This window comes from Mya arenaria, chromosome 3, assembly GCF_026914265.1.
Source record: "Mya arenaria isolate MELC-2E11 chromosome 3, ASM2691426v1".
In the NCBI taxonomy this organism is placed as follows: domain Eukaryota; kingdom Metazoa; phylum Mollusca; class Bivalvia; order Myida; family Myidae; genus Mya; species Mya arenaria.
The window spans coordinates 31,124,245-31,139,986 of NC_069124.1; the positions used below are offsets into that span (position 1 = coordinate 31,124,245).

The following is a 15,742-nucleotide window of genomic DNA, read 5'->3' on the forward strand; positions in this document are numbered from 1 at the left end:
CACGACATCCGCTGATTCAATGTCTTCCTTCATTTAATATAACCTAGAGCAATTTCGTAACTGCATGATTGAATAATGCGCATACAGTTTTCATTTAAATTTTGATACAAGGTTAAACATATTATTTATAGTTCCTTTGAATTGTTTGATGGTTCTAAATAGCCAATAAAGTGTGATAGTAAGTGTACGTCTTGCCGTTTTCTAGATTGTCACTGTTAAACATTAAACTCTTTTGCAATGTATTCCAAAAACAACATGTTTAAACCATAAAATTAATAGATAAAAACTGAACCTTTTTTTCCAAATACTTAAATAAATGTTTAACATGAAGCATTTTTTTTCAAAAATGAGTATTATTAAATTTGATTTATTCGCAGTAAACATAACTTAAATAGAACGTCTGCAACATTCAAGTAAAGAAATTTGATTAAACGTCATTTATTTTTAACATTTTAACTTTATTGCTGTATTATTTTAGATGAGTCTGCGTCACTTGATTTTTGTTGCTCTAACTAATCTAATTACAATATAAATATTACTAATAAACAAGTTATAAATGACCACTTACCTGAGTTAGAAATTACGCACGTACTTATAAACATAACTTCAAACATGCACGAGTAGGCCTGCAGAATGAGATTAAACCTAAAGAATACCATTGTCAATTACATTTGAATACGATTTTTTTTCATATCTCAACTACATTGTTTGCAATTAGGTTTCCCAAACTGTTATCATCTGCAATATGTTTTCTTAATTAATATGACGATTATGAATCCTAATTTTCACAATATTAAGATCACAAACTTTGAAGCATAATTCCAAATTCCTGTGTCGTCTATAAATTTATACACATACTTATGAATATAACGCACAAACTTCGACGACATTGCACTAATTATGTCAGACGTCTTTCTGCATGAGCGTGTCATATTATGATAGCTTTCCAAATCATATGTCTGGAGATTCTCCACTGTCTTTGCTGGCTAAACTGAGCCTTTTTCCTTCAAGCTGTCACTTTCCATTAAATGATATGTGATCGATATCACTCGGCCTTGATTGTTATTCATAAGAGCTCACTTTGGTTGGATATTGTAGTATACGACAATAAAGTACAGAGCAAAACATTCGTAAAGGAATGTTGTATTTGTACGAGAATACGGCATAGATCGTATCGACATTTTAATGTTTACATTTTGAAATACCATGTATAAGCGAACACTCAAAACTGTTTTATTTCCATTTCGATCATTGCATGTTATATCGAATGATCACTGAGAACAAGAACATTTTGCCAAGAACGTTGTTCATTCAACTGAATCATTACAATTCGATAAATACTAAACAAACACATTTTATATTCATTCATTTTTTCAGTCATTTTCACACAGTCCCTTGATATCCCTTGAAATGTTCAAATCAAAACGATTACGACGAATTATCTGAAAATATAACCCCAATAGAACTCTTAATGAAATGAATCACTTCTGCTGATCAAAAAGTGCTAACCCTCTTCAGGCGCTTTGGATCTCAAGTGAATAACAGATAATACAATTAATGGTCCATATAGTTCCAATTCAGCGGCAGCAAGAAACAATACAGAGATGCTGTGTTTTCCAGTAAGTGTGCTCTGTAGTTTTTTTTTTTCTTTTAGAGCGCTTCATGTTGTTATCCGAAAAGATCACTTGTTGTGTCAAGGCTTTACTTTACTGTTTAGAAGATGTGATCTGTTCACGTTCAAGCCATTAAATAACATGTAAATGTCATAATTAAATTCCTACCCTCTAAAAATGACCATACGGAAATGATATGCAATTCTTACAAATAATATCACCTTCAAATTTTCAAATCACTCTTTCAAGAATTTTGAAATTCTTTCCATCCGTTTTTGTCCTATAATGTAATAAACCAGTCCCTCATCTTGCAAATATAACAGGACAAAATTAATTTGCATATATGAAAGTGTAAAGCAAATTGTTCGTTATATTATGATTGTGAAGGTTATTTACACGATGCAATATTCTATCGTATACGTATAGTTTTTATGTTAAAAATAAGTGTTCCGCATGTAGAATTCAGATTTTAGTAGCATTATACTAAACACATATACAAGTAAGAAACATCTAAAGTTACGGTTACCTGGTAAATTATTGAGTTAAAGTATTGGACCGGTTGCGTTAAATATGGTTGAGATCGGTAACGTGATGCAAGTCAGGTTAAATAGACCAAAATATTTATTAATTTCCAGTTATTATGCAGCCAGGTTTATCCGATATCAAAATTAAAAATTTAGATTGAAATGTTGTTTTTTCTCACATTAACAATTTCAAAGTATCTTCAAAGGAACCTCATTGGGCGGTTAAATAGTGATATGTTAGATATTCCTAAATGCCCGAACATTATATGCATAATATTTTCTATGAAGTTTTTTTAATCCCCCTCGTATTAAATTTTTAAACTTCAAAAACAGTCAGTACAGCATAGTGTGCGCAAAGTCCATCTCCTCATCTCATTACATCTTTTATCCATGAGTATTTGGGTGGGCATTTTTCATCCGAAATTGCATTATTCTATGCACATTCGCAAATGTACAAAATACGATTGTCTGCTAAATGTTCCAATTAAGTTTCCCTTTCATTTTTTGACTTCCTTTAGTTTTAGTAAGTCAGCACTTTTGCTAGAAAAATGCCAATGATCATGATATTACAGAGTGTACCGACCATATACTTTACAACGTTCTCAGATGTAAGCTCTATGTTTTATAAGTCGAATATCTTCTCTTGAAAAACAAACCAACAAGCCATAATGATATGTACATATTATGTTGCAAAACAAAACCTAATAAGTAAAGATCGTTAGATTCACATTCAATTGTTTAAATCTTTATAAACTTGACTACAAAACACCTTGTATTTTATCATTCAACATCACACAATTTGAATGTACATCATTTTGCATATTTTCTCTGCAACAGGTCAACTACGTTTTTGGAAAAGCCCGTTATATAATGTATTAAGCACGTTCAGTAATTGAATTTAGAAGTGTTTCCATGTGCTCTCTGCATCTATGTTAAATAAACACTCTACACGCAGTAACATGGTATGCTGAATAATTTGTAGTCACGGCCTCTCTTTTTGCTTGCCGTCTGCAGCCTTTGATGGCACATGTGGCTTCATTAAATATTTACATGACAATAGATGAGTCGGCACGAAATTAAATATTGTGGTGCGGTTGTTTGTCCGAAATGCTTGTTTAAGCAGTACGCCAGTGGTTGCAAAATGAAACCTTTATTAGTTCTGTTTGTTCTATAAACATAAAGTATTACAAAGTTCAGAAAATAAGAAATATTAAACTTATTCAAATAGTAAATATACCATCGTATATATATATATATATCCTTTCAAATGTTCAAGAAAAACGAAACCGATGTCGATGAAGATGATAATAATGATAATGATGAGATGATGATGATGATGATGATGATGATGATGATGATGATGATGATGATTATGATGATGATGATGATGAAGATGATAATGCTGCTGCTGCTGCTTCTGCTGTTGCTAATGATGATGATGATGATGATGATGAGGAGGAGGAGGAGGATCAGGATGATGAGGATAATGATTAGGATGATGATGATGATTATTATTATTATTATTTAATACATTAATCAATGCAAAGTACAATTGTCATCTGAATTTTTGAGACAATAACAAACTTATAACTTAAAATAAGAAAAATCAAATGACCAGATAATCAAAAGAAAAAAAACAACATTTTGAACGTAAAAAGTCATTGCGGGTATTAATATAGCCATTTATTAATAAAGATTATATGATCTACAATTCTTGTCTTTTCAAACATGAATCTATCACCGAGTTGAAAAATATACAAAATCTACATTGTTTTCTTATGAAATCCTGATTGGAGTGGCCATATTTCCTTTTGTTGCCCGATTTGTCAATAAGAATATTTTATCTCACAAAGAGAGAGGACCGAAACAACTTAAGTTGGACGAACATATATAAAACGCCTCATCGTGGTATCCTTCTTGTTTCTTCTAAATAATACATCATGGTACGTGATTTACGCGACTTCAAACAAGCGTTGTGTGAATCTTACATACTTAACCTCTAATGTTTTCATATAGACAATTCAATCCAATTTGTTTTCTTCGTCAGGATCAATTAATAAACATTACCTGAACCTTATCTGCATGCATTATGTGTGGTTATATTAATGTTGATATTGCACTACTTATGAGTAAGTTATCAGGATCGTCTTTATGCGTTTTCACCCATTTTCTGCTGGCATAGATAATTCATAACCAATATTGTACACGTGTAGGCATGGTAAACATCCAAATAGGTGTAATCAAAAACAATATTTGAAAGTAGTTTGACGAATGGCGGTAAAATGCAGTTCATTTTTTAAGGTAACTTTTGTCTCTTGATCGCAATGCAAGAAAGAATATCAAAACTCTACAATAGGTTTCAAGTCAAAACATGAATATGGAGAAATTGCACATTCGATGACTTGAATCATGCAAAGTGTTCCATCATCAAATCCTTCTAAGGCATTTATTATTTTCCTGGGAATGCTGTCATGGTTTTAAAAGTCGGTAGTATCTAACTTGATAAGATTAAGAATATTGGTAACCGACGACTAGCCTGTACCCATTGAAAACGATTTTCACTGTTTTATAAACATTCAGTTCGCAAGATTATTCTGAGAATTACACACTTGTGTAAGTATTCATAAAACAACTGCTAGATGGCATACTATGAACTTTAAGGGTCTAACTACTTTCAATGCAGTTCTAGTTAATCTTCTTCTTTCAACAATGTTACAAATGGAAAAAAAAACTTACAAGAAAGTATGAATAACCGTTAATTGAATTATATAGCGACGTGCATTTTGTACTATATGGTTTAATGCTCTGTATTATCTGATGTTCTACGAAAAAGATACAAATCACACGAATAAAACAAATTAATCAAATCGTACCTTAATTGGAAATAAGGCACATAGTTTGAAATAACACTGCAAAAATGCCAGAACAAGTCTATAATTTAAGATGCCAACTCAAGAATGGAACTGTCAAAATCATATGATATTATATTACATTCTCATTTTTCTTCATGTCTTTGCCACCGTCAATGCAATTTTTCCATTTGAAAAAATGGCAACTGTATTTAAGACAAATTTTCAAATCCATAGGACAATGTTATATTTGTTTTCACGACATTGAGATCTCTTATATCACAGCATAACTCCACATTCCTCCCACAACTCTAAACTAACACACAGGCTCATGAATGAAGAGTAACTTGAATCTGAATGTACTAATTTGAATTTTGACGACATTGTTTCAAACGTAGTTTATGTTCTTCAGCATGATCGATTTAGTCCATATTTTGTAGCCGTGTATCGAATAGCTTCATGTTTGATTAGTTTCAACTTTCTCAAGACTAATGCTACAAAAAATACAATAATGGAATGAGGGACTCGACCACCCTGATTATCATACGCAATATTTGTTATGATAGGTTTCTAAGATTAACTGCTGGAACCTTTCCTCTGATAGGATTGCATTTATCTTTTTCGTACAAGCAGTTATTTACCATTAATTATGATGTGATCGATAACACTGGGTTTTGATTCCTGAGTGCCGGTTTATCGTAACGAGACAGAAAAATAGTACGATATGTATACAATGACATGTTGGTTTATAGCATATTTCGTATAGCTCTTTAAATAACGATAAATTAATACTTTGCGACAATTTATGATATTATTATAGATTAAACAAAATGCCGTGTCAACTGTCGAAAATTCCGTTTAAATATTCATAGCCATAGTTATTGGTACAACGTTTTTATTCATAAAATAAATCCATATCATTCCAGTAAATAAACGCATATCATATTCATCTACGTTTACGTTTAAATCTTCTTATCACACCGAAATAGAAAACATAAACGATTCAGAAGAACTATCAGGAAATATTACGTAAATGGAACACTTAATAAAATTGAGTGTTGCTTTAGGAACAGTTTTGCTTCAGAAGATCAAAAGGTGCCATCCCCTCGTAAGGCGCTACATATCTCAAGTGAAGGCTAGATTATACTATTAAAGATTCATACAATTGCCTTTTTGAAGCAGGAAGAGGTATTGTAGTAATAAGTATAACACCCGATCGTGCTAGGTATAGGTTCGTTTTTTTTTCAGAACATTCCGTGTTGTCATCATAGGCTGTTGTTGTTAAAATGGTTTAAGGTTATTTTTACACCACTGTTTAAGTTTATGGAAAACGTTATGAACGCTTTTCGGCAAAATTAAGTCATCTTTTTAACAACATTTCGATGAATATTTATCATTGTTACAGGCGTTGTTTACACATTCTACAAGAAAGTATTGTTCACTTTGTCAGACCCTATAAAACGTGAACGAAACCCTTCAAACACAATCCAATTATATAAATAATGCACAAGAAAGAACGTCTGATGATTCGGACCAGAATGATTGCAAACGGAAGAAGCAAGGCTCAGACAGACTATTAAGTCCTCATCACATAACTCAGTTGTCCTCGAGCAGAGAATGTGGAAATCTATTTCTGCATATTTCATCCGAAAAAGAATCAGTATATTAATTTATCATTAAATCTTTGCAAGTACATAGAATATGATTTTCCTGTTAAAGCTTAAATCAATGCTTTGATTGGGAAAATCAACGTGAGGTTTTGAAGTTCATGTCCATAACAATCAATAAAAATTGTCATATCAGGCTAACCGACACGTTATTGAAGACTAAAAGTGTGGAGTTTTTGTGTAAATGTAATACTTTATGGTGATATAGGGTATAAAACTGACTAGTAAAAGTGCGATTTGTGTGTGTGTAAGTAGTTAGTCATTTGACGAATTGTTCGCCATTTTAATTTGTTTTTGACTACACGACAGATCCACTTCCATGTCATGGTTAAATATTAACCGCCGGTGTTATGTTATATCAAGCTAACACTCGAAGCCAATGAGTAGAGCCTTTGATGACAATGGACCTTATGTGGCTTCATAACATATTTACACGATGATAAATGAGTCGGTGTCATAGCTAATAGTCATTGCATTGATCCGTTATGAATATTGATACAAAACGTTTGTTGAAAAATACGCCAATAATACTTTTTCTATTGTTGATTGTCTGGTCTACTGGTGCATCATATTAAATCTGAATAAAATTGGTTTCAATAAATACATTTCTAAGACAATTGAACTGTTCCAAAATAATTCAATAATGCTCTATATTTTACTAGGTTTTTACTATAAAGTTAAGAGATAAAAAAACGAAACAAAACTATTAAACGACCGCATACATTGTACTACAGAAACTAACATTGATTCGAGAGGTAATATGCAACACATATCATGCCTAAACTCTGACTTCAAACTTTCTTGTAAATATTCTTGAAAAAAGAGATGCATTTTAACAGTGAATCAACATTTGTTTAATGTGATAAAAATATTTATAGGAAGAATATGCCTATGTAAAATAAACCACTGGCAAATAATTATTTCTTGGAGAAATAATTTCCTGCGATTTTGTTTTCCGTAATAAATTGTTAGCTACTCTTATCTGTGAGAGAAAAAATACATTTGTAGACAACAAGCAGTCTGTTACAGTTGTACATTTAGTTGTATCCATTGTCTAATGCACTGGTATACTGATGGGATAGAAATTCCTTGGCACAACATGGGTCATGGTTAAATATACGGCGTCAAGATTATCAACTGCATATTATAAACCCTGGTTTCCAACCACCGAACCGCAGTACGATCTTGCTATTTGACTGTAAGGAACAACATCTGTTACTCTCTTTAAGCCATTCTGGCACCACCTCAGTTCAATTTAACAGGCTGCGCCAAAAGTCACCCTTTAAAATGCAACAATTATATTAAAAGTTTTAAATCTAAAATACAAAAAAGCATTAATATTTTATAAAATTTTAATTGCTCTAAATACACAAGTAGGTCATCCATTTGATTAGGTGCGATGGTGATGAGTCTACGTGTGGCAATACATTTAGGAGAAACGATTATCACTATTTGATATTGAACACCTTTGAAAGATAACACTGAGAAATAACATAAAACACACAAAAATCCTATCCTTTTATCCCAAATACTTTGATAATTGATAAAATCTATTTTTTTAATTTTAAAACATTTAAGAGGTTCAAATTCAACACATTATCTTTTTTATCATATGAATTTATTTTTTTAAAAGAAAAACAATAACGTATATACACCACACAAATGTCTACTTTCCTCAATCAGAAATGTGCTTAGAAACAGAAACGCAACTTTACACGAGTAAATCCTCAGAATAGGATCCCTTCTACAGGATAGCATTGTCAATTACATATGAACATATAGTCCTAGTATTGTTCATGACTAAACTACATTGTATGCAGCTTTGTTTCCAAAACTGTTATCATCCGACGATGCAACTTATCCTATGTTTTTTACAATACATAGATCACAAAAGGAAATCCACCTGCATCCCACGATTGTGAATTTAAACTCAGACTCTTTGCGTACAGTAGACTTCGAATGCATTGTAACTAGTAATTAACATGCTCTTCAGCGTACAGGTGTCATTTTATTTGCTGTGTCTCTGATAATTGAAGCCCGAATGTAGCATTTGCCTCTATGATTAATATGCTCCAACTTTCTCAAAATTCATGATATAAGCAATATAGACGGGACTGATCATCGTGATTGTCATACGGTATTATTGTTGTGATAGCTTTCCAAGACAGATTGCTGGAGCTTCTCCTATTTTCCATTTTTAGATGTGTGATCGATAACTCAAGAATTTGTTGTTATTCATTAGTGTTTAATAAACCGGATTAGAGTAACAAACAACCGAATAGGACTGGAATATAGTATGACTTTCTATATTTGTACGAGAATATTACACAGTTGGTAAACAATTAAACATTATTTTACATTTTGAAAAAAACCCATGAATTATCGTACATTCAAGAAGATACTCTTTTCCATTTGTATCATTTTTCAATAATTGCGGCATATTGTTGATAACAATAACTTTTTGCACAAATATCCTTTCTAATGTAATGATTCCCCTACGTAAATCTAAATAAACACAATTGATATTCATTAATTTTGCAGTTACCCTTAATCAGCATCCTTTGTTACATTTCTAAATTAGAACGATTAAAACGATATATCAGAATATTAAACTCAAATATCACTCTTTATGAAATGGAACACTTCTGATGATCAAACGGAGATATCTCTCATGAGACAAATCAGATCTCGAGTGTATTCCAGATTTTTTTTTGAAAAAGAGGCATTTTTGTCTTCCAATTCAGAAGCAGAAAGAGACAGACTGAGTATAGAAAATCTGTGAACTTCTATTCTCTATATTCCTGATAGTGCTATTTACTGGTTCTCTTTAATAATGTTCCATGTTAGTATACGTAGAGGCTGGAGATCAACTGCTATGCTATTGGCTTTATTTTATTTTTTCGAAGACGTTACTGGTTACGTACAAACCATCAAATAAAGAGTGCATGGTGTGATTGAAATTAATGAATCTTGAAATCAGCATGCCTCACTCCTCAAAATTATAATAAGGAAAGGAAATATATGCAATTGTAATTAAGATCTTCAAATGATACTTTCAACCGTTTTGGTCATTCATTTATGTTTTGTCATTTAGTCTTATTTACTAGTCCAACATCTGGAAAATGTAACACTTTAAACTTCAATTGCATGCGGAGTTTTATAAAGATTGTTCAGTATATATTGAGATTATGTTTTGCAAGGTTCTATGGCCAATGTAAACAAATCACTATACAAATTATTTTTAGCATTTCTTACTGTGTTTAAAATAAATGACATATGATCACATTGATAACGATGTATAAATATAAGAAAGCCATCGCGTTACGGTTCGCAAGTCAATAAGTGCTAACCATTTCCTAATTCCAGTAATGGAGACAATACCATCGTAAATCCATAAGGCCGATAGTTTAGAACGTGATGCATGTCAAACGTAAAACACATTTAAGTAGTTTTTAATTAAAGTGCATGCATGCAAACAATACACAAAATGTAAGGGGAAAATACACATAGTAGTTAGTTTGTTCAATCACTATTTTGTAGTCAGTTTTATTAAATACCAACATTAAATGTGTACGTTAAAATTTGTTAACTAGTTTAAATTCTTTTAAACCAACTTCACAGACGTTAAAAATGTGATTTCCAACCTAAAAGATAAACAATAATCTACAAAAATAAGCAGATGCCGGAACATTGTATGATAAATTATAAACACATGTTTTTTCCGAGAACAGGCTTTTTCATATCTAATTAAGCAAAGTCATTGTCCTCATCTCAGTACGCCGTATTTCCCGCGCATCGAATATGGATTTTTTTTTTAAATTTGCATATAACATCTGAAACAGCATTCATCATACTGCACATATCGTGTATATTATAAAGGTTTAAAGATATCACTTTTAATAAATAAGCCCCAATCTAAAATGATTGTCTTGGGTCATGAGAAGCGAATCTTGGACGGTTTCTTTGCGACCAACTCAGCTATTAGCTATTTTTTGCCTAGTACAAACTTGAAATTGACACATTATTCCAACCAGCAAACCTTAGAAAAGTGAATAACATGGTCCCTTTGCTGTTCCAGCATGTTGGTCTTTCCACCTAATAATCAGTAGTTCTTCGTTCAGATATGTATTGGTTCAACATCATATTGTGCAAAACGTAAAATTACATTCAAACATATTCATTAATGAACGTGTATTGTTGGTTTAATTATTATATCATATTTCACAAGATTAATTGTTGTTTTCTTCACCTATGTTCAAAACATCCTCCATAACCAGTTCAACGGTGTGCTAATATTTTTGTTGCGGCCGTGCGCAGCCTCTGACGACTAGAAAAAAGACCGATATAATTTATGCAATTATTAACAATCTATACGGTGATAGAAGCATCGGCACAACATTTAAATTATATTTAATTTGGTGGTGAGTAACGTTCATTTCTAAAAAAATAATTATCATCCTTGCCACTCCACCAGACTCTATATGTTCTAAATTAATATACATGAGTTTCTGAATATATTTAACAAAGCAATTTACGATTATCACCTGCAAAATGACAACACAACTTGGCCATCTTTTATCTTGTTTACGAAACTATTTATTTCTTACAATGTTCAATGAAATGCATTTCAATGGATTTTTAAAAAATACCTTCACAAAAATATCTTAACATAAAGTAATGAACAAACCAAACTTATAATTTACGCTATTTGATTAAAAATTATACTAGTTTTTATTATATATCAGTTTAAATAGATGCTTTGCAACTATCAGGTCAGTTTCAACCTTGCAATAGAAAGTAAGGAATAACATTATTTCCCAGAGAAATTCTGACGGGCTTTGCAAAGATTTCTCCTATTAACATTTGCCGGAGCTGTCATCATGATTATTCCATCTGACAAAGAGAAACGTGAACACATTCAAACAGAAAGAAAATATATAACCAGCCTCATCTGCTAATCTCGGTATCTTAATTGTTTCTTTTACACAATAAATCATTAAATTCGTTGTTGTTTACCAGACTATACTCAAGAACTGCGGGAAATTATCAGTCCTTACCTCTTATGCTGTGATTTATGAATTTAAAGCCAAGCCTCACCGGTCTATGATTAAGATAAAAAAAATAATATGTTTTATTCCTATTAATCAGCATTTGATTATGTTATCAGGTATGTCATTTTGCCTTTTCACTCTAGATTAGGTCTGTGAAACAAGATATAGCATGTCTTACTTGAGTATAATTACAGGGTTATTTTTCTAAAATACAGTCGAAAAAACGTTATACTTCATTATTAGGAATACTTGTATGTTCTATAGCAATCGGCTCAATGATAACTAGATACTAGGGTACGACTAGGATAATATTTCTCTTGTGCGTTAATGTCAATCTTGGCATGTCAGATCTGATGTTTATAACATATATATTGGCCCATTCAATGCTACTCGGAATAGCCTGAAACCGTCTTACATCGAGTGGTTTCCTCATTAAGAGTCAATCCATCTAAGTATCGCATAATATGCTAAATATTAACGTTGTAAAACAAATTTAACTTAAATTTATGTATGCTTTGTCCGGACAAGTAAATTCCGTTGCATTTTAGAATATATCTTATGAAAGTACATGTTTACAATCAAAATGATTTAGTCTAGCAGGAATACGTAAACAATCTGTATTAACAGTCACCAGCCGTCGAATTGCTATGTGGGTGACAGTAGTCACGTGATACACTTGCATAAATGTTTCTGGACTTTTTCTGAGAAACAGAAGGAAAACGAACAGTCTATCAAAAGAACAAAAATGAGCTTCAGGCAAATAATTTGTTTCATGGAAAAATATATCCTCCAATTACGTTTATTCTTATGGAACATCAGATCGTATCCAGCAGGGAACAATTATATTTGTAGACGTGTTCTTCTAATGCATCATTGTTTAGGTCATTTTTTTAATACTGTGGTTGGTAGTGAGAAGTGTTCTGCACAAAACATGTTAAGGTACGAAAAATTGTGCAAAATGCATTCACTTTATTAAGTTAACTCTTATTTGAAAGCCACGCTTAAAGTGACACTCTATTCAAAATCAATATATACACATGTATAACACACATAAAAGTTGAGTGATAAATCTTTAACTTTTAAATAAATAAATTATTTATGGAAAATATTTATAATTGATAAGAGGACTGTGTATTTAATAGCTGGAAACGCAGAAATATTTTAAATGATTGGTGAGTGCTAAAGAATTTACTGGATCAACTTTTGTCTCATAAGGTAGAATCAAGGTGTTTACTGCTCATTTCTTTTAAATTAAAATCGGTATTCTTCATAATAACCATTGTTTTTGATATTTATTAATCCTTTTCACATATTAAAACAAATGAATTAATTGTGGTAAATTTTATTCGGGAATAAGTGTGCATCTTTAAATCATTGCCGTAGGTCTAAATAGTATTCTCATTTAAACCAAATAAGATCTAACTGGTTAAGCAAACTTCATGTAGGCGCGACACAAAGTCGTCATAGACGATCTTTCTTTAAAACATGTTATAATCTGAATATAAAGCAACCATAATCTAAGTATATGTAAAAAGTCCTTTAATGTTCCGTTCAAGCACGAACAGACAATTTTATTTAGATTTAGACATTTCTAAGGAATCACAAAACAACGCAAAGCTTTAAACGTATTAGATAGAAGATATTTGTAATAGCAGCTTGAATTAAACATTGATAGCGTTCTAGATTAGTTTGTCTCTCGAATATCATAAAAATGTAATCGGTATAAAAGGCAAAAAAAAGAAATCATAAAAAAGAATCATGGTGACAATTTATAGTCATTTAGGGTGTCTTTAAGATATAAGAGAGTTATGTTTACCTTTAAACCATGAAAGGCACATATCATTTATTGGAACATGACGAACAGCAGCCAAATTATTCAGTCTCCCTGCTTTCCTTGCCGGAACTAATCATTGGCTGCACTTATACAACACAGCGAGAGAAAACAGGTAGTCTATTCTGAGTGGCACTCAATTTGACATTTAGTTAAACCCATTGTCTAGATCACTCTCATTAACTGTTGTGCAATTGTATGCAGAAATGGTATGCACACTATGTGTATTGATTAAATTTATGTCGTAAACATTGTTATCTTAATTTGATACACCTGATATTAAGCATCTTTCGCATTCTGTAAGTCATTGAAGTATCTTCTCACTTGATTCAATATTTTTCTTCATTAAATTCGGAGCACATTTGTGACTGCATCATCAAATAATGCACATTCTGTTTGCATGGAATATTTGATACAAGGTTTGTACACATTAAAAGTTCTTTGGAATGCTTTGATGGTTCTTTATAGACAATATAGTGTGGAAGTAGTCTAGGCATGGCGTTTAACTTTTTGTTGCTCCAATTAATCGAATTAAAAAAAAACATATATAGGGTGAATCTTAGTCTAGGTAATTCGTTTAACCTTTTGTTGCTCCAACTAATCGAATGAAAAACACATAAAAACAACTCATAAATAAGCACTTACCTGAGTTAGAAATTAGGCATGTAGTAATAAATATAACTTCAAATAGGCACGGGTAAACCTGCAGAATGATATCAAACCAAAAGAATACCATTGTCAATTACATTTGCATATGCTTTCCAAATCTTCATGTCTCAACTACATTGTTTTGTTTTTTCCTAAACTGTTATTATCTGTAATATGTCTTCTTAGTCCATATAACAATGCTATAAATTATAATGTTCACAACATTGATATCACAAATACTGAAGCAGAATTCCACATTCCTGCGTCGACTATAAATTTACACACATACTCATGAATTTAGTGCACACTAAACTTCGACGACATTGCATGGATAAGGTCAGACGTCGTACCGCATGAGCCTTTCATGCTAGGATAGCTTTCAAAATAATATTACTGGAGATTCTCAACTGTCTGTGTTGGTTTAACTGAGTATTTTTCCTTCAAGCTGTCACTTTCCATTAAATGATATGTGATCGATACCACTAGGGGTTGATTGTTATTCATAAGAGCTCACTTTGGTTGGATATTGTAATATACGACCGTACAGAGTAATACATATGTAAAGGAACGTTGTATTCGTAAGAGTAAATGGCACAGATCTATTGATTTATTAATGTTTATATTTTCAAATTACATGTATCAAAAACATTCAATATACTTAAACTGTTATATTTCCGTTTCTATTAATGAAAATGATATGGAAATATCAATGAGAACAAGAGTGTTTTTTTTTCGCCAAAATCGTTTTTCATTCAATTTACCCTTCACATTTCAATAAAACTCAAATAAACGCATTTCACATTAATTACCTTTTTAAGTTTTAACACATTCCCTTGATAGCCCATAAAATGTCAGAACCAAAACGATTACGATCAACTATCTAAACGTATAACTCCCATAGAACTCTTAATGAAATGCAACACTTTTCCTTATCAAAAAGTGCTAACCCCTCGTCAGGCGCTATGGATCTCAAGTGAATAACACATAATACAATTAATGATCAATTTATCTTCCCATTCAGTCGCAGGAAGTGGCAGTATAGAAGAGAAGCGTTTTTTCCATTCATTGTTCTCCTTAGTAGTTCTCTTCTAGAACGCTTCATTTAGATATCCGTAGATATCAATCGCTGTGCTTTGGCTTTACTTTAGATTCTTAGAATACGAGAACTGTTTACGTTCATGCCATAAATACCATGCTAGTGTTGTTATTAAATTTCTCCCATATACAAACGATTGTAAGGAAATTTTATGCAATTCTTGTGAATAATTGTCCCTTCAATATTTCATATGACAATTTTAGACATTCTTTCCATCTTCTTTTGTCCTATAATGTAATTTACCCGCTCCTTATCTTGCAAATATTACGCGAAATAAATCATTTGCATATATGAAGTGTGAAGAAATATTTTTGTAAGATTATGATTTGGGATGTTTTTTACTATGCAATGATTTATGGCATATGTGGATGTTCATGGTAAACAGTACTTGTTTCAGATATTTGTAGAATTAAGGCCTTTTTAGCAATGCAACTTTTATAGCGTTTCATCGTTTATTCCAGTA

At 31.6% G+C, this 15,742-nt stretch overlaps 1 protein-coding gene across 4 annotated transcripts in view; it reads right to left on the minus strand.

Annotated features, from left to right (window-relative positions):
- The window catches only part of LOC128229208 (zwei Ig domain protein zig-8-like), a 177,156-nt gene that overhangs the window by 32,532 nt on the left and 128,882 nt on the right, over positions 1-15,742 (minus strand). Inside the window, exon 1 of one of the 4 annotated variants that reach the window (XM_052940959.1) lies at positions 569-897. The exons of the other annotated variants lie outside the window; for them this stretch is intronic. Coding sequence (XP_052796919.1) covers positions 569-659 — 91 coding nt within the window. The 5' untranslated portion in view covers positions 660-897. Of the gene's footprint in view, positions 1-568; positions 898-15,742 lie in introns of those variants that run through there. 4 annotated transcript variants of the gene reach the window in all.